Source organism: Zeus faber (genome assembly GCF_960531495.2).
Source record: "Zeus faber genome assembly, chromosome: 10".
Taxonomy (NCBI): Eukaryota; Metazoa; Chordata; class Actinopteri; order Zeiformes; family Zeidae; genus Zeus; species Zeus faber.
This window is the reverse complement of record NC_137199.1, coordinates 21445466-21465852: the sequence shown is the minus strand read 5'-3', so window position 1 is coordinate 21465852 and position 20387 is coordinate 21445466. Positions and strand designations below refer to the sequence as shown.

Here is a 20387-nt window from a genome sequence, read left to right as displayed (position 1 = left end):
AAACAAAAAAATGACGTTTATATAGATGCATATATATATAAAACAAACAAACAAACAAACAGGTGCTTACACGTGAGTGCAACCTCTGTTTATATATATATATATATATATATATATATACATAAATGTATATATATACATATATATATAATTTTTCTATAAATAAATAAATATACATATATCTGTATATGTGTGTATATATCTGTATATATATATATGCACACACACACACACACACACACACACACACACACACACACACACACACACACACACACATATATTTATATATATATATATATATATATGCACACACACACACACACACACACACACACACACACACACACACATACACACACATATATATATATATATATATATATATATATATATATATATATATAAAACGTATTTGTTTTCCAGAAAAAAATGTCACAGCAACATGAATTTCAAATATGAAAATATCGCAATGGAAAAAAAGTATTGAAAAAAAAAATATATACGATTTACAAGATTAGTAACTGGATGTCAGCTCTTTGACATGGATGCAACAGAGCGGAACGTGACTGTGTAAAAACAGGGTAGATCAATTGAAATGAAATCACATCTCCCATATACCTTGTATCAAATTCCCTGAGGACAGCACCCAGCACATGGAGAAGATATTCCCACTTCGATGCCTAATCGTGCAGGTTGTTCCCAAACTGGTGTAGGCGAATCCTATAGGTTTGTTCGGGAATTGCAGGTGATATTATCTTCAATTTTTACATTTTGAAAAAGATTTTCAGTTGCCAGACAAATGTTCAAGATCTTAAAAAAAACAATGAGGAAATCTCCTGTTTTAAGGTTATTGTTCCCCCTGATAGGCTGCGTGGCAATGACGACCATTGAAGGAATCCCAAGATGTGCGATTACTGTCCTTTTAAAATCTTCAAGTGTGTCCACTAATGGGATGGAAAACGAAAAAACAACAACTTTAAAATGGGTATTTAAATGTATTCTGGTATCCTTGAACGTCACCTTCAGAACAGCCAAAACTGGTCTAAAGTAGTCTCATAGGAAATCAAGGGCATGGGAGTTCCATACAAATGTTTAGGCAACATTATAATTAAAAGAGAATAAATGAAGAGACCGTGTCTGTTCCAAAGTTTATTTATTTTTTTGTGACAAAATCAAAATAACAATATTCAAAGAAAGAAAAATATTCCAACAACCCTGGGTTATGGTCGACATGTTATTACCTCTTGAAAGTGTTCCATTCACAGAGGATAAAATCTCTGTAGCTACAAAATCATTGGCTAGTCATTCAAACGATGAACAGCTGTATCATAGATATGGCTACTATTTGAACTGTTTCAAAATAAAACCTCCTAAAAGCCTCGCTGTGACAACCCCATTGCTATGACACACGTTATAAGGAAAAGGAAAGAGTGGAAAGAGGCTGTTGATGCTATTTTAATTCGTCGTTATTGAACTCAGCTGCTCGTTCACTCACGTCATATCGTCCCATCGGCTTCAGCAAACTGACAAGGACCTCAACGCGGACGTGGTTCACTAATCTGTTCACTACAATTGCGTTACGCGGTTTATTTATTATTTTATTTTTTTGCGTTTTGTTTTTCCCCACACTGGTCAATCGACACTTGCCACACATTACAATTTGTCAACGTTTTATCCACGTCAAATGGCTCGAGCGTCGGTCACTGTAAAACAGATCCGTGGTGCACGGAGTGGAGCGAGTGGAAGAGATAAAGTATGAACAGGTAAAGTATGGATGCGTCCCTGTGCCCATAGAAAGCAAAACCAAGTGATGCTGCGTCTCTCTCTCTCTCTCTCTCTCTCTCTCCCTCTCTCACTCGCTCGTCCATCAATCCGGCGCTCCACTCATTCACGTTGTGAGCATCACACGCCGTAGGTCTACATTCCGCTCATTTAGATTGCTGGTGCGGCACGCTCCAAGCTCAGAAGGCGAAACCAAAATTGTCTTTGTCCTGACGGAGGACTGGGGGAGAGCCACCGCCTCCGCTGGCGTGCGGCTGAAGCGGCCGCGGCCCCCATGTCCGACGCGCCTGTACACGGTGAAAATGCTGTCGACGGCTACTCGCCATAGCACACCTAGAAAGCTGAAATGGACACGCCCACGGTCAAATCAGCAACCATGTGACTGTGTATGCATGTGTCCTCCCATGGCCTTCACTTCCCTCTGTGTATATGTGTGTGTGTGTGTGTGTGTGTGTGTGTGTGTGTGTGTGTGTGTGTGTTGGTTTTGGGGTGTGCACGTGTCGGTCGGTGTGTCCCAGCGGTCCAGGCTGGGGGTGCGGGCGGGCGGGTTAGAATTTGGTTCTGTGGACTACAACAGGTATTTCAGCCATGGCAGTGCGACTGCGTTGGAGAACCCTCCCTCCATTTCTCAGTCTGTCGCTCTCTCGCTCCTTCTTCGTCGCTCTCTCTTTCACTCTCTCTCTCACTCTCTCTCTCTCTCTCTCTCTCTCTCGGCTCTCATAGTCTCATTTGGGTCTCTCTGGGTAGCGGTGTTTGCTACGCCTTTAAAAGAGCCGGGCCTGTTTTTTTAGTTCGTTCCTCTTCCACAGAGCCAGTCGGTCGAAGTCCTCCACCGTCATCCCAAATACCTGGACGAACTCCTCTGGAGACAGGTGGCGCTGTGGGATGCAGAAACATTTATATACCCTTACAGTATACTGTTTATTTTTTAACGTCCACAAAAGCTAACAGGACCTAACTATAGAAGCAAATTTCTGCCAAAATAAGAAACCTTCTTGAAATAATGACTTAGTATCTTAAAATAATGACTTAGTATCACAAAATAATGACTTGGTATTCACAAAATAATGACTTGGTATTCACAAAATAATGACTTGCTTATCTTGAAATAATGAGAAAAAATTTGAAACTTGCAAAGTGAAGTGAGATATATATATACACACATAAATGTTTTTAGTATTTAGATTGATTATAATATTGCCCCACGTATTGAACTGTGAATGAATAACCCCTCCTGCAATGTGTTGCCTTTTGCACAAACCCAAATGAAAGAAAAAATATAGATAAATGTTCAAAAAAACATTTACCAGAAACTTTTAAAATACTTTGCTATCCTTTGTATTTATGAATATACAGGCAGCGTTTGTAGAAGATTGCGGTGACTAACTAACTAACTGACACTGGCAACAGCCAGTATCGAAAATGGATACCCTGTTTACAGGGGCATGGACAGTATCCACTCAACCGTAGTGCCTGCCTTATGGAACGGGGTCATTAAGGATTATGAATCGATTTTATTTGAACCCTTATTTAGTTGTATAATGGATGTGTGGCGTTTTGGGAGAAAATACATCTGTGGGAGATATTACTGCATTTTGCGGAGAGATGCATTTTTAAATTTCAAGGTATGCTACACTTCAGAATCTGATGCTAGATATATTTTGTACAGAGATAAAGGCTCATATAAACAGCCATTTCCGATAACAAAAAGCAATTACTAAAATGTGGTGTTTCTCGCGTTTCGGAATGAAACTTTATTGGTCTGTAACAAATGAAGAGTTTAGTCATTATTTTGAGAAAGTTTCTCATTATTTTGCGATACTGGGTCATTATTTTGAGATAATAAACAGTTATTTTGAGATAACGGATAGTTATTTTGAGATACTAGGTCATTATTTTGAGATACTTAGTCGTTATTTTGAGATACTAGGTCATTATTTTGAGATATTAAGTCATTCATTTGCGGTACTAAGTCACTATTTAGAAATACTAACTCATTCGTTTGCAATACTAAGTCCTTATTTAGAGATACTAGGTCATTATTTTGCGATACCAAGTCATTTTTTTGAGATACTAGGTCATTATGTTGAGATTATGTTGAGACTGTCCATGCCCCTGTAAACAGGGTATCCATTCTATGTCATTATTTTTAGATACTTGGTTGTTATTTTGCAATACTCAGTCACTATTTTGTAATACTAAGTCATTATTTTTAGATACTATGTCACTATTTTGAGATACTAGGTCATTATTTTGAAATACAACGTCATTGTTTAGAGATAGGTTTCTCACTGACTAATGACTTAAAGGATTTTCTTTTTTCGTCATTTCATACCTAATAGAGCAATATACGGCAAAATAGAAAAAAATCAGAATAATTTGTTTTGAGAAAAACTTAAATTGGCAGAGATTAATTTGACGTTTGGACGTTCATGTTTTTGATGATTGTAATTAACTTGCTTTGTCACTGGTGTTGCTGTTAAAAAAACATTTGAGAAGCATTGGTTTGGACCCAAACATTATTGTTACTTATCTCCGATATGGAAAAATAAAGAAACCAAAGAAAGAAAGACAAAAAAACAAAAAACAAACACCTGATGTGAAATGTAATGACCGTCTGAGAAATCTGCTGTACCTCTAGTCTGGCTCTGTCCACGTCTTTTGGAAGCTTATTGCGCCCTCTAGTGGTGACGATTAGTGCTTCATATGGGTAAACCTGCAAAGACCCAGTGTGGTACTATCAAGATGTATTATATATATATTTTTTTATTTATCAAGATTCATTAAGTTGATTATTTATTTGATACATTCATACACAGAATATGTACATAAGCAATTATATTTTTCAAAACCTTACCTTGTATTCTGCCGGGAGAGAGAGAGAGAGAGAGAGAGAGAGAGAGAGTTATAAAATGTATAAAATTAAAGGATGGAAGGTCATTGATATTTTCCAAAGCAGGCCTTCTTAAAATGTGTGTTTCCGTTCATTTATAGGTGTTCATAGCCCAACCTCACTCAACCCTTGACTGTTGAGAAACTTACCACTGCAGTGAGCATTCAGCAGTGAAGCGCTCAGCGAGGTTGTGCATAAGTCGTCAGGACAAAGTCTTGGATGAAAATACAAACCTCTGCTTCCCCAGTTGACCTCGCTGCTGCTGTCGTACTGGTACTGGTAGCAATCCGCACTCTGAGGCTGAGACACAGGGGGGGACGGACGCATCAACACAAACACGGAAACATCATCCAAGCAAAAGAGTTTCAACGATAAAGTCATTGAAAATTAATGAGCGCTCTTTCACCGTTGTCAGTCATCTTCAATAAAGGGACTTTACTGAAAGGGAATGGTCGGTTTACAAATCGAGTCTAACCAGCGTGCCTGTTTTGTATCACAAATTAACGGCGTGTTATATGTTCCTGCTCTCACCCTTGGGATTCCGTTGCGTCCGTATCCTGGCAGAGAGGCTGACTTACAGAGATAGTCTAGAAAACACATTAAACAGTGGAATTTACGATACAACTCTGCAAGTGATCAGTACGCATCTGTCTCTTATAAACAACAATAATGATGAGGATGAAATAATGTCAAGACACCAAATCCTAGTATGTCATTCAATTTCACTTCAGCTGGTTAAATATATATACACAATACGGGTATTGCATCTCTTTCGAATACAAATAACCTCGACGGTATTAACAAGTCCACAATGCTTTGGGTCAGTATGAAGGTTTTGAGGCGAGCGATCCGTGCTGGCCACAAGGGGGCGCTCACCACCAATCTAATATTTTGTGTTTCTCAAGAGGTTATCAGCACACTGTACTGATCTAGAGCTGTGGATCAGTACACGGCAACAGGGATTCCAGGGAGCGACAGTGAGACAACATGTTCGACATCTGTGGGCCTCCCTCATTTCCCCAAAACATTGCATACTTTTATTAAATGTCCCATAAGGATGCAGAACACATTTATTAAGGCTTATTTAGGCATAGTAGAGCCATGAAATAGTGGTGGAGCATGAGCGGCTTTTTGGACATACAGCACTTTTCAAAAACCCAACTTTGTCACAACATACAGTTTACTTATGAAATTATAAAGATGATCTCACCACTGTCCATGCTGTACTGGGACCGAGGCGCTAAGAAACAAGGAGAACAGAGTCATCAAAATAAATTTATAAAAAAATGTGTGCGTGCGCGCGTGTGCGTGTGTGTGTGTGTGTGTGTGTGTGTGTGTGTGTGTGTGTGTGTGTGTGTGTGTGTGTGTGTGTGTGCGTGTATGTGTGTGTTTGTGCGTGCGTGCGTGCGGTCTGTGTGGTATTTTTTGTTCCAAGTAACAGGAGCACTTGACAAACAATCAGAGAATTAGAGGTCCTGAAAGACTGAGAAAATATCAAAGGAGCCACAGGCGACGAGGGGAGTAAAAAGTAGCCCAGGGAAGGATGGAAAAGAAGTGAAGGAATGAAAGGAAAATAAAACCACACACACACACACACACACACACACACACACACACACACACCCACATAGGTGCATGCGTCTATATATGCAACAGCTACGTGAATGCACGCAGCAGCAAACCCCACAACACCTTTCAACCGCGGCCAAGTCGCTCTCATTAGCGCCAAATCCACCCATCTGAGGGATTTAATGAGAGATCTTACTATTCATCTATAAACCACGATATGGAGCGGCAGCTGGGAGAGCAACCGACAGACTGACAGAGAGAGAGAGAGGGAGAGCGAAGGTAAAGAGGGAGGGAGAGAGAGCGAAGGGGGGGGGGTGGGGGAAGAGGGAGGGAGAGAGAGCGAAAGAGGGTGGGTGGGGGAAGAGGGAGGGAGAAGGAATGAGGGAGAGAGGCAGAGCGAGAGGTAAGGGAGAGAGTGGGAGGGAGGGAGGGAGAGAGAGAGAGAGAGGGGTGGGGGAAGAGGGAGCGAGAGAGAGAGAGAGAGAGAGAGGGAGGAAGCAAGAGGGAGGGAGAGAGGGGGAAGCGAGGGAGGGGGAGAGAAGGGGGGCGTGAGAGAGGGAGAGGGGAGACAGAGAGGGGAGAGAGTATGAGGGAGAGGGAGAGAGAGGGAAGGTGGAGCCCTCCCTGTCCTGTTGGCATAGATGGGGGTACAGAGAGACAGGAACAGAAAGAGAGAGATGGCAAAAAAAGACAAAAACTACAGGGTAATTGGTCCCTGTCATCCCTGCACACACACACACACACACACACACACACACACACACACACACATACACACACGCGCGCGGTAGCGCCCAGACGAGAAAGTCGAAATCTTGTACTTTGAGAAGCGCATGCAGCGGGAGATGGGAGAGGGAAGTGGCACGGAAGATAAGACGTAGACGAACCAGGAGATAAGAGGGAAGGAGCTAAAAATAAACGAAGCCACTGATGTGGGACATCAAACAGCAACCCGGGCTCTGTTAGAGCTTTAAAAGTCCAGGAAACGTCGCGGTGGGATCACCCAGGAGAGCGACGGACCTGGCCCCTCGCGCACGCACAGAAAACAGCTGCCGCCAAGCCCCCACCCCCAGTCTATAACCTTGGTCGCCGACATAAGCCATGACCCCTGACCCTCCAGCGAATTACCATCTGACCGCCTCCAGCCAACAGGAGGTATGGGGGCTCATAAAAGTGCTAGTGACAATATATATAAAGATGTGCACATATAATCCCACTGGGGGCAGTATATATATATATATATATATATATATATATATATATATATATATATTTATGGATACAGACCAGCCATAACCACCACTAATAACGACTAATATTGTGTAGGTCCCCCTAATGCCGCCAAAACACCTCTGAAGGAGTCCTGTGGTATCTGGCACCAAGACGCTCGCAGCCGAGCCTTTAAGCTCTGGAAATTGGGAGGCGGGGCCCACCATGGATCGGGCTTGTTGTTCCAGCACATCCCACAGATGCTCCATCGGATCGGACCCTAACCCCGCCCATCCACATGATGTGGAAGTTAACATGATTCATCAGACCAGGCCGCCGTCTTCCATCGCTCTATGGTCCAGTTCTGGAGCTCACGTGCCCATTGTAGGCTCTTTCGGCGGTGGACAGGGGTCAGCATGGGCACTCTGACCGCTCTGCAGCTACGCAGCCCCATACACAGGGTTGTCCTTCCTGCGACCACTTTTGGGAGGCACTAACCACTCCATACTGGGAACACCCCACAAGACCTGTCGTTTTGGAGATGCTCTGACCCAGTTGTCTAGCCATCACAATGTGGTCCTTGTCAAAGTGGCTCAGATCCTGACGCTTGCCCATTTTCCCTGCTTCCAACACATCAACTTCAAGAACTGACTGTACACTTGCTGCCTAATATATCCCACCCCTTGACAGGTGCCATTGGAATGAGATGAGAAATGTTATTCACTTCACCTGTCAGTGGTTTTAATGTTGTGGCTGATCGGTGTATATACAGTATATACATATACAGTATATATATATGTATATATTATTTTGTAGGGTGAATAGTTCACCACATTGTTCCAGTGTTGGCTACATTGTTTTGGAGTATTTTTCCAAGTGGAAGCTTTGCCTTGGCCAAGAATGCCCCATGCGAGGCATACTAGTTATAAGATAATGTCAAATCAATATAATGCCTCAATCTGTTTTTATTTAGCCTTATAATAAGCAGGGTAATGCGCAGTCACCCGGTCATCATAAAATATGACATGTTGGAACCCCAACAGGAACCCCCTTGTATTACTCTCAAGGGGGTCCGGCTGTACATCATCCCATATACAGTACATATATATATATATATATATATGTACTGTATATACATACATATATATATATATATATATATATACAGTACATATATATATATATATATATATGTACTGTATATACATACATATATATATATATATATATGTACTGTATATGGGATGATGTACAGCCGGACCCCCTTGAGAGTAATACAAGGGGGTTCCTGTTGGGGTTCCAACATGTCATATTTTATGATGACCGGGTGACTGCGCATTACCCTGCTTATTATAAGGCTAAATAAAAACAGATTGAGGCATTATATATATATATATATATATATAAATAAAACAAGAGATAGAAATGGGGGGGAAGGGGGGGCAGGGCGGAGCCTCCTCACAGCCGTTGACGGTGTTGCTGTACGCCGTGGTGCCGTAGCCCGTGGTGTTGAGCGTTTCCTTGCTCCCGCTGCGAGAATTCCTCGCGCTGCCCCAGGGGTCGTTGTCATAGGAACCAGATCTGGCTTTCATCTCCTCCTTCAGGATCAGCCTCCCGATGCCACTCCCGATCTGAGGGAGGGAGGAGCGGCGCGTGCGGGTGGGGCGGGGTGGGGTAGAAGAAAGAAGAAAGGAGCAAGAAAGAGCAGATTTTAATGAATGAGGGGAAAAACAAGAATGTACGACACATACCGTGAAAGTGCACCGCCGTACCGTACCATACCGCGCAGAGAGGGAGAGGGGGAGTTTAATTGACGTTGAAAACGAACGAGACGCCGTATAATGAGGCTCTTACTCTTTGAAGGCTGTGACTCCAGCTCTCCTCGTCTCCTCCCGTGGAGAAGCGCCGTCTCGGAGTTCGGTACACTGGGAGGGGCAGAGGAGGGAGCATCAATAATACAACACAACAACAAGCTCCGAAAGTGCTCACACTCCTCGTGCCCACCCCTCGGATGAAGATGTTCAAGAGCGCCCTCAAGGGCCAGTGACCCGGGACCGGTGGCATTTTGGACAGAGGGCCGCGCCCGTACCTTTGGGCGAGCTGGTGTATGGGTAGTAGTCGGACTCTGACTGGGCGTAGGGCTCGGGGGAGTAGGTGGAGAGCCTGGAGGACCTGAGGATGTCCTCGCTGGTTCTGCTCTTCGTAGCTGCGTCCATGTGGTTATCTGCGGAGGAGATGGACGGATTGATCGAACGGAGGCAACGGGGAAGGGGGAGGGCGTCGACAAAAAACGTCAGAACTCCTTCCTCGTCCAACAAATCTGCGCGTGGCAACTTTCCGCGGCATGCTGAGGACGAAAGAAGTTAGGACACCCCCGCGTCGAGGTGTTTCCGGGCCACAGATCACAGATATCACAGGCGTTCAGCCGCGAGAAGGTGAGCCGTTGTCGAGGTGACAAGCAACAATCAGCGGAGGAGCTGCGCAAATTGCGAGTTGGATCGGCGGCAGAAGGGGGACGGTATCGACGCCGCCCACAGTCGATGGTGGTCAATGGGGTGGGGGTGACATGCAGCGTGATGTCAGCCTGATCGCTCCTCACTCGGATAGCCATTCGGGACGCCATTGAATTCCTATAAACACGATGCATGACACTGACGGCGGACGCTCGAAGCGCTTGGGAGACACTGAATACGGAGCGGCGCCGCAAACAAATAACCACATCCACGCCGCCACACGACCACAGCTACATTCACAGAAGAAGAAAAAAAAAGACTCGGTTTGGAACTGTCAGAGGAAACCTGTAAGTATCACGGCCACCACGGTAAATAGGATGAATGTCATGGATATAATATACGATGCCGAATTCAGGAAGACACGACAGTTATACAGACAGTGCTGAGACGGTAAGACGGTGACAGTAGGGGGGTACTTACAGCAGGGGTAAGATCGTCGGGGCAGTATGGAGCAGAAGGCGGAGGGGATTGAATGTAAGTGATTGCGTGCAATAAAAAAAAAAAAAAAGAGTTAAAAAAAAAAAAAAGAAAAGAAAGGGAAACATTACTGGAGGACAACCCAAAAACGCATCGAAGTGTGAGAGATTTGCAACCCGCATGGGGAAACGTGACGCACTGTAACTTGGCAGACAGCACAGCCAAACAGAACCAGCGAGTGAACCTTAAAGTGGTAATCCGTGAGATTGAAGGCAGAAAAACGCCGCCGCGACGGCGGGGAATGCAAATATCAGGCCCATGCCGTCCGGCGTGGCTAGTTTGAACATTTGACCGTAAACCCGGGAGCTGAAAAAAATAAAAATACTTAGAGAGTAATCCACCCAACACAAACAATCTTACGGAGTTCCACTTCAAGGGTTTCACTCAAACGGCACAGGCTGTGTTCTACAGAGGCAGCAAAGCTGTCGAGGTAACAGTACACGACAAGCCTTTGGTCGAGGTGAACGTGCGGCGTGCTTTCACGCGGCTTTTGCCGTGCGCGTCGATCCGTCCACATCAGTCGTCCAGACGCGGGACCAGCGAGGGTCAATAGCGTTTGAGGAGCATAAGAGGAAGTCCCGAAAGGATCAATGTGACCGAGGGGAAGGAGTGAGCCGAATGCCAATATCCACACGAGGCGAGTGTCAGAGGCCGCCCGACCTTGACGTGGTCACTAATTCGTCCCTTTGTTCTCGATTTCTCGGCCCCTTCGTTACGATTACATCCTTTATACCCCATACACAACACAACACACACACGCACACACACACACTAACGGATACTGATCACTTTAGGACGAGAAGTACAATATTGACTTTAAGATTTTAAGTCCAAAGGCTCGTGATGCACTAGTTACGTTTCTTGTGCCACACAGTGTTGTAGGGTAAAGGACACAAACTCACAGAGAGTACGCTGACAACCCAACAAACACAGAAACAGAAAGAACATGCAGAGCTGGAGGCCACGTGCTCTGTCCACCGAAACGCCTCATCCACAGACTGAATATAAGGTGACTGTGGAGGAGCTCGTTTCGATTTTTTATTTATTTATTTATTTATTTATTTATTTTCGGTTTTGTTCATAACGGGGCGAACGGCAGAGTAAGTTAAAAATTGTATCATTTCTTTTAAAGCGGCGAAAAAAATAACATCCTGTTAAAATCCACAACGCCTGGAAAAATCCTCATGTTTTACTGCAAGGAGGCTTCCATTATGAATTCACATATCACTTCTAGTAGGTCTTTGAAGAGCAGAACACGAGTTAAACCATCCATTCATCCAGTCATCTAGTTTAGTCATCCAGTCATCCGGTCATCTAGTCACCTAGTGGCCTAGTCATCCAGTCATCCAGTCATCTAGTCATCTAGTCATCTAGTCATCAAGTCATCCAGTCATCCGGCTCAGCCCATGAACAGCCTGTTCCTCGGTGCTGACTCTATTTCAGAGCAGAGTCCATAACCTTTACTTTACTTTATCTCCGTCTCACTAAATCTCGCTTTACTGTCGTACAGCTTGTCGGGCTGTGGACGATGAAGTCACTAAAATGGCTCCTCCCTCCTCCGGGGGGAACATCGTGGACCGTCATACCCATTCAGCTCTATTGTTGCTGTTCCCAGAGCTGCACTGACTCCTTCGACCCCCCCATCTATCTGCCTCTGTCTGAGACGGCTTCACTTAACACGGACGCCGGTCATCGGCGTCTCCGGGTTCAGTTATGGGAACATCGATATGTCACCGTAAACGTCTATCAAATATTCAAATGCTGGCAGGAGGTTCGGGCAGCATGGGGCTAAGGCGGAGCTAAGGCGGAGCTAACTGCACTGTACCCGTTCTCTTATAGATGGGCGGCTTCCTGTAGATGTTGGGGTCCCCTGTGGCTGAGGAGAGAGAGAGGAGATGGAGAGGTGAAACATGGAGGAGTAGGGGGGCGGGGTCAGTCGGGAGGGTTATGGAGGGGAGGGGGTGAGGAGGGGAAGTTGCAAGGGAGGGAATATGGAGCTAAACATGTCGCATGGGGAGAGGAAAGCCCAGAGAAATCACGTATAGGTAAAACAGGGCTTTCAGAACAGTTCACCCCGCCCAACCCTCACAGTGAAGCCCTCCGAGAGAATTGCATTAGCCAAACACGGTGAAAGTATTACGAAAGAAAATTAATACCGTGGTGGATTTGGAGTGGCGGGATGGGGGATGATGGGAGAGTCCTACCTGGCACATGAAAATGTTTGGGGGGCTGGTAAGTGGTAGGGGTGCTCGAGCGCCCCTCCTGGCCGTAGTAAGGCGAGCTCCTGCCACTCTCAGAGCCTGCAGCCGGCCCAAGCCAGTCAAAGCAAAAGCAAAATGATCATGTAGAAAAGGCCACATTTTTCCTTGAAATCATCCGGTGACGTGAAATGACCATTCCACTTGTGTAATGACAAGAAGTGTTCATGTGACACAATACAACAAACTACTACTACTTCTACTTCTACTTCTACTTCTACTTCTAATAATAATATTAATATTAGTATTAATAATAATAATGATTATAATTATAATAATAATAACAAATATTATTATTATTATTATTATTATTATTACTACTAATAATAATAATCATGTAATCATGGTAATAATAATAATAATAATAATAATAATAATTAATAATAATTAATAATAATTATTATAATTATAATAATAACAAATATCATTATTATTATTATTATTATTATTATTAGTAGTAGTAGTAGTAGTAGTAGTAGTAATAATAATCATGGTAATCATGGTAATAATAATAATAGTAATAATAATAATAATAATAATAATAATAATAATAATAATAATAACAACAGTATTAATAATTAAAAATTAAATAAACAACAAAAAAGAAAAGTATGATAATAACAGTAATTATCTAACCCTGTTGCAACGTCAGTACACATGTGTAATAGTGCAGTGAAATGGTGACTGAGGGACGAAAGCTGCAGACTGGGGCCGAACAACCTGTCTGCGATGGAATGCTGCTCCACTGGAATACAATGCCACACGCTGAAGAGGACTGTGGCAAAGAACATCCCATTCCTTCACCAAAATTAGGTAAAAACTTGGTTTTTGGTGCTGGAGTTAAATCAATGTTTACTGAGGGGAGTGGATGAGATTCAATTATAAGCCTCTTTCCCACATGGAAGCCGTAACATTGCCGGATAAAAAAATATTCGGTAAAGGCAGTAGGTAGTCATTCCCACATGGCCTCCTTTACGGAATAGTTCCGTATGGAGTCCGTTCCCACGTAGATGACTGTTCCGGATACATAACGTCATTCTCGTCTAATATCTAGGTGTCTAATGTCACGCCGAGACTAGGCAACAGAATCGTTTTTTGTACCAGTGCTTTGCTTGCCGTCTCCCCGCCCCACGGACCCTTCCCTCCACTGCCTGAGAGGGGATGGAGCCCCCGTTCTCAGATGCAATAACCCTAACCCAAAGTTATAAAATCAGTGGGATCAATTTTAGCTGGTCCTACACTCTCTGCCTCCGGAGAATGGACTGTCTCCACCCGCTCTGCCCCTCCCTGTCCGCCCCACCCCAGCTCCGCGCTGTGGCGGCACAGCACCTCTAACTGTAAAACACAGGTCGAGTGTCCGAGTGGCATTTTTAAGAAGAAAAATAATACAGTTTAAGAATATAAATACCTGTCTCTGGAGAGACTGGACGTGTTCGACTTGCTCGTCTTTGCAGCCGAGCTCCATGGTTAGGATTGGACTCGCCATTTTGCCGAATGCTTTTCTTTTTTCCCGAAAAAGCAAATATAATTTTAAATATTTGTACGAAATAAATTATTCGTAAAAACCCACTATTGTGCTTTATTTGGATTCGGCTCCACCCCTACTTTACGGAAAATATTACTGCTTCAATTCCCACTTCCCGTTCCCACCCATTGACAGTCGTTCCGACAATTTGCCGGAAATTATTCGACATTTACGGAACATCGACACTGGCTCCCATTCCCACATGACGCCAATACAGAACATTGCCGGAAGATTTACGGCTTTCAGTGCAAGTGGAAAAGGGGCTCTAGATTCATTTATGTATGGATGGGCATGAAAAATCTTTAGCATGATTCCATTGCAGAAAATAAGTCAAAAGTTATTGTTCAAATACTTGACGCTCTGACTAACATTTTTTGAGTCCACGGAAGGATGAGCGGAAGTGGAGTCTTTCCCCCCGACTCACCGGTGTATCCGTAGTGCTGTGGGGAGCGAGGAATGATGGGAGACATGCCCTGGCGGCTATACGTCGGAGAGTCGATATAGCCCGGGCTGGAGCAACGCCGCTGCTTCATATCCAGGCTGTCGTAATCCTTCAGAGCGAGAGCAAGGAAGCATGGGGAGGTGTGTGACGAGGTGACAGGTAAAATGCCAAGAGGCCTGCTCAAACCCGTCCCAGAAGAGAAACTCACCTGAGAATACGGAGAGAGATTTCCGAGGGACTACAAACACAACGGAGAGAGAAGAGTCATTATTTGAGGGGGGGGGGGGATGTTAATAAATCGTAATTTTCTTGAAGATTGCAAGTCTATATTAAAATAACAAACACAAGACGTGAGCCACAAGGTATTTTCAAATACTGCACGTTTTGTTTCAAGCAGCATATTGTAGATTCCTGAGGATAGGTAGAGCCACCATGACTCTGAACTCGAATAAAGGGCCAAAGAAAATGTATGGATGGGTAGATAGATGGGTGGATGCATTGATGGATGGATGTATGGGTGGATGAATGGATGGATGGATGAGCGGATGTACAGGTGGATGGATAGATAAATGGATGTGTAGATGGATCGATGGGTGGATGGGTGGAGTTTAAGCAACTAAAGTTTTGCAAATTGCATATAATGACACCATAAAATACAGTGAAGTATTTGCAAATACCACTGCGGCTGAGAACTTGCAAATACTGATAATTCACAACCATTGACAAAACCCTCGGCGAATGTATTTTCATGGCGGTCACCCGTCAGTAACAGCAGATTTCACCTGAAAAAGCTGTTCTGCTCAGGTTGTAGTAGGGTGTGTGTAAATAGTACCTCCCCATAGCTGTAATTGTCTAGCCTGTCATCGGACGTGTATCTGTGGTAGGGCTGGTAAGAGGAGCATATGAGGTCTGGCTGCCGAACCTCATATATGGCCTTGACCTTTGGCAGGGCAGCAAGGTCCTTATAATCTAGGATCTCATTCTCCACTCTGGCCTGGAGAGAGGACACACACACACACACACACACACACACACACGCACACGCACGCACACACACACACACACACACACACACACACACCCACGTACACGCACCAGACAGAGACAACAGCCACAACACTCAACATCAACTACATGGAGGTTGCACAGTAGTGGATCATGCAGAGGTACCAAGGGCTGGAGGAGTTAGTCAACCACACTCAAGTGCACACATGCAGATGGATTTGTGTGTGTGTGTGTGTGTGTGTGTGCGTGCGTTTGTGCGTGCGTGCGTGCGTGTGCGCGTACGTGCGCACATCCACAGTGCATGTGCACTCTGCAGAAACTGACAGTGGTGTCAGTAGCTGACCTTCAGCCGCTGTGTGTGCGTGTGTGTGTGCGCGCGAGAGAGACAGCAGTGAGAGCGTGGAGAGATAGAGAGGGAGAGGGCAGAGAGTATGAACAACATGCATGCTTACGCAGCGTTTTCAGCTCATCCATCACCTCAAACAGAAAGGTCATTGATTATGGGACACGGGCGGAGCGGCGCAGGGCAGAACTGGGCGGACAGAACCTTTACATGCTATTACTGCCAACCGCAGCAACACAGAACAACAGCCTGAGCTTTCACCGGAAACTTTCACCTTGAGAAAAGCAGGAACATGGGTGTAGAGATCTGCAAGACAGACAACCTGAACACTGGATAAATATTCCAATGGCACTTGGCTTGACTCCCTATTTTTTTTATTTTTTGCCATAGGCGATTATTGGTAGATCCAGACAGTCGGTTATACTGAATATGTCCAACGTCTTTCTCCACACCCACGTGTAGCTGCTGCTGATCGAGCTCGTCCATCAATATCTGTGCTTGTCTTGAACTCGCTGAATTTCCGCTCCAAACTGGAAATTCACATCCATTCACAATGTGAGTTACGATTCACAAAAACCCCCAAAAACGTCCCCAAGCGTGTTCTCTCTCCGCGCGGTAAGTGGGGTGACTGAAGCGTTCGCCGTGAATTTTGACAACGCATGGAGGGGCGAATCCGAATCAAGTGTGTGCTTTTCGCAGAACGCGAGTCCGTTCTCGGGTGAACTGATATTGATGGATGGCCGAAGCTTCGGGACAATGGAACGGACGGACAGACAGGCAGCCGGACAGGCCAAAGGAGCTCGCAGCCCCACGAGGTTAGCTATTAACCCATCCCGTCTCAGGGTAGTGTGTGTGTGTGTGTGTGTGTGTGTGTGTGTGTGTGTGCCTGCGGTGTCTCAGCGGCTTTGTGCTCATGGTTGTGCTTTTTTGAGTGAGAACCTGATGTGACCGAAGCTGCTTAGCAATATCTCACACACTCACACATATCACCCTGCTGGGAGAGCCGACGGAGGAGCCCGGTGGAGAGATGGAGGTTTCCGACAGGCGTCTGTGCTGTAAAGGCAACGAGAGAGAGGGAGAGCGGGAGAGAGAGAGAGAGAGAGAGAGAGAGAGCACACGGAGGGGTTCAAATCACTCCTAATGGCGTTGTCTGTTTCGATTTGAGGTTTCCACGCGACGTTCTCTCTCACCCTGAGCCTCCGCTCTGCCCTGGCGGCTTGTTTACATAACGGGTGCCACACATCACATCCTAAAAAAGGGAGGAGGAAAAAAAAAAAGGATGGAGACAGATAGATAGACAGAGACGGAGAGAGAGAGAGAGAGAGAGAGAGAGAGAGAGAGAGAGAGAGAGAGAGAGAGAGAGAGAGAGAGAGAGAGAGAGAGAGAGAGAGAGAGAGAGAGAGGGTGCTTTATTTGCGTGTTCAGACTCACCAATGTATGCATGACCCAGTTTAGTCGGTGTAGGGGCGGCTCTTTAAATGTAGATGAGAGTGCGTGGAGCCTCACCTGTCAGATACATCTCCTCGCCCTCTTTGAACATCATGTTGCAGCGCGCGCAGCGGGCACAGGTCGGGTGGTAGTGCTTCCCTCCAGCCTAAAGACGGACGGAGCGAGGAGGAGGAGGAGAACGTAGAATCGTCACCGTATCGTCGCAGAGGATCCATCGCAACACTTCCGCGGGGTCGCCGCCCGGCAACTTGGCCGCCGGCAGCGGTGTTTGACGTATGAAAAGGGGTCGCCGCCCGGCAACTTGGCCGCCGGAAGCGGGGTTGACGGCCTGGCAGCTGGACGGCAAGCGAGGACGGTCCAAATCTGGGAGCCCCGGGTATCCGAGCAACCGGTATTGTCGGGCCCATGCTATACTGTACGTGGAATATTCGATAGGGGCACTGAGAGGAACCCTTTTGAAATATTAAGTTGCCGGTGGTCTTCTTGGATATAATATTCGTGACCACTGTGTTAGGCATCGTACAAATTCCTTTATACCACAATGAGGGCAGCCATCCTTGTAGGTCACTTGCATATAAATGTGCGTTTGTGTGTCTTACCAAGTGGGAGGAAGTGTAGCATATGCACACTCGTAATGTCAGGGCATGTACGTACAGGATGTGTTCTTGTACGTATGTGAAGGTCAGCACGAAAGTCAGAGAAAAAAAGGGGGGGGGGGGGGGGAATAGCTTGCGCGCCAGTGCAACAGAGCGAGAGGGAAGGGCACAGAAGTGCGATACATGTCCTGGGACATGTGGCCCGCCCCTGGGTGTCGTGTTGCCCGCATCCGCGCATCCATCTACACGCAGGCGACGCGCAGCGATGTCACTCCGCCCTGATTTTCTATTAGTTATCCAGGGCAGGTCCGGTGGCCCTGACGTGTCAAGGCTGTCCGCCTGTCCGACTGTCTGCCTGTCTGTCTGTGCGGCCGCGGGAGTGAGGCGTGGCGGAGGTAGAGCAGGAAGCCCCGTCCTGTCGGGGCGCTATCACCCCAGCCGCCATGACACTCCATTAGAGACTGCTATTTATAGAAGCTCTGTTGACATGTGACCCGTGTCAAGGAGACGTGGGCGTGTGAAGCTCCATCTCCTTTAGCGGAGCACTCTTTAGCCTCTCTCTCTCTCTCTCTCTCTCTCTCTCTCTCTCTCTCTCTCTCTCTCTCTCCCAGCAAGTCATCAACATGGTTTCTTGAGGAGTTGCCAACGTGTGTCTTATGACTGTACGGCATCTCATCTCTATTTTCGACCCATCCTGATCCTCCCTTTGTATCTCAGATTACTCCTGGCAGCAGACGCCGCGAGCCGCTGCTTCCGCCTGCGTCTTCTTCCCGGGCGGCGGGAAGAAGCTCGCCGGCTGCGCTCAGATTGCTGCGGCGGATGCCGTTGCCATTTCAAATGACAACTTGTCCGTCTCTCCTCTCTCTTCCTCCGCGGAGCGGCCTAATGAGAAAGGCTGCTAACTTTACTACCAAATTGATATTGGAAGGAAATGAAGGAATAGAAAATGAGAGATGTCTTCACGTCTTGTTTTCTCTCCGCCTCGCTTTATTCCTCCCTTCTTACTGTAGATTGTCATTAAAGTGACCTTTGACTCTGAGGAAGTTGGACAGCAGTGCTTGGATTCAGATTGTAGTCTGAGTGCAGCTGGAAAGCACCGGAACAAGCCTAATGATCCACACAGAAACATAAATCTCCTACTGACGATAAAAACTTGAACAAAGTCATGAAAAACTTTACACCTGACCAGGGGCTGAACGGGGCCTGTTTGCATGGCCGTGCTGGATGGCTGTGAATAAAACCACTCATTTCTCCGCCACTGTCTATTCCTTCCCTGTTCCAAAAGTGTTGCGAGCGCGTGGGGAGGGTCGTGCGAGCGCGGTCCGACTCCGCTCCCGCTCCCTTCCCGATTCTCTGTCGTTCGAAAAACCACATTACACGTGTGAAAATAGACGTGTGAAAATAGACGTGTTAAAAGGAACGTTATTGGTTCACTGTCGACTGGTACGAGCCACCACGGTGCTGCAACAGGCCAGATATGAGCCATCTGGCCACCCCGATGAAAGATTTCTGTGGGCGCCACTGGGCCATGGTCGATGTTTGACTGCTTCCCGGTGTTCACGGAACAACTAATGAATTCGTATTTCACCCTGGAAATCATGAGGGAACAGTATTCGGGCCGTCGGGTCTACTTGGTCTGGTAAAATGGCCTCCTAGTGCGTTATACAACCACACTGGTCACACCATTACGGATCCACCGCCATGTTTAACAGTTGGTAACAGACAGGGTGGGATGAAGTCATCTTTCGGCCAAAGATGGCTTATCGGCCCACAATACTTTGAGTCCATTGCTCAGGGGTCAAGGTTTTGTGCTCCTCACAGCAGGTTATGCATCTTTGTGCCTTAAATACAAGCGGTTTCCAAATGGCAGCTCTGACAAAAATTGTAGCTGTACTAGTACTTTGAGGCTGTACATTTGTGGCACTGTGGTCACTCAAATCCCACCAATTTACCTCTCTTATAGCGTGTCACTAATTGCCAATCAGCCTATTATGACTCATCACCGCAGCTCCATTGAAATATTCTCCATTGTGAGAACTCCTTCCGTGTGAGCGGGTGCGGTTGTAGGCTGTAACGTCAAGCCTTTAAGAGAGGCGAATGGGAGAAAGTTCCCTCTCCTTCGGGTTCATCTCTCCCTCTCCTTCTCCCCCCTCGGGGCCCCGGGGACGAGTTGCACCCTCAGAAACACTTCATTAGCGTGGCACCCTCAACGCCGTCATTATGGATTGGCCTTGTCGCGTCTTCTCGCGACACCACAGAGTGTCCCGCATTCGTTCCCCCTCGGCCCGGACCTGCAGCACCCGCTCTCACCCTCAGCCACACT

General features: G+C 46.0%; 1 protein-coding gene across 1 annotated transcript in view; it reads right to left on the bottom strand.

The window, feature by feature from the left end:
* Nucleotides 1-2549: 2549 nt before the first annotated feature.
* ablim3 (actin binding LIM protein family, member 3) overlaps nt 2550-20387 on the bottom strand; it is a gene marked incomplete at its 3' end in the record, with an annotated part of 49989 nt that continues 32151 nt past the window's right edge. The window contains exons 7-23 of the mRNA XM_080007724.1: nt 17526-17613; nt 17210-17268; nt 17001-17072; nt 15504-15665; nt 14880-14909; nt 14654-14780; nt 12651-12746; nt 12272-12322; nt 9546-9680; nt 9311-9381; nt 8919-9087; nt 5889-5918; nt 5210-5265; nt 4912-4978; nt 4643-4650; nt 4421-4501; nt 2550-2663 (exon numbers count right to left, since the gene is read on the bottom strand). Coding sequence (XP_079863850.1) covers nt 2550-2663; nt 4421-4501; nt 4643-4650; nt 4912-4978; nt 5210-5265; nt 5889-5918; nt 8919-9087; nt 9311-9381; nt 9546-9680; nt 12272-12322; nt 12651-12746; nt 14654-14780; nt 14880-14909; nt 15504-15665; nt 17001-17072; nt 17210-17268; nt 17526-17613 — 1416 coding nt within the window. The remainder of the gene's footprint in view (nt 2664-4420; nt 4502-4642; nt 4651-4911; nt 4979-5209; nt 5266-5888; nt 5919-8918; nt 9088-9310; nt 9382-9545; nt 9681-12271; nt 12323-12650; nt 12747-14653; nt 14781-14879; nt 14910-15503; nt 15666-17000; nt 17073-17209; nt 17269-17525; nt 17614-20387) is intronic.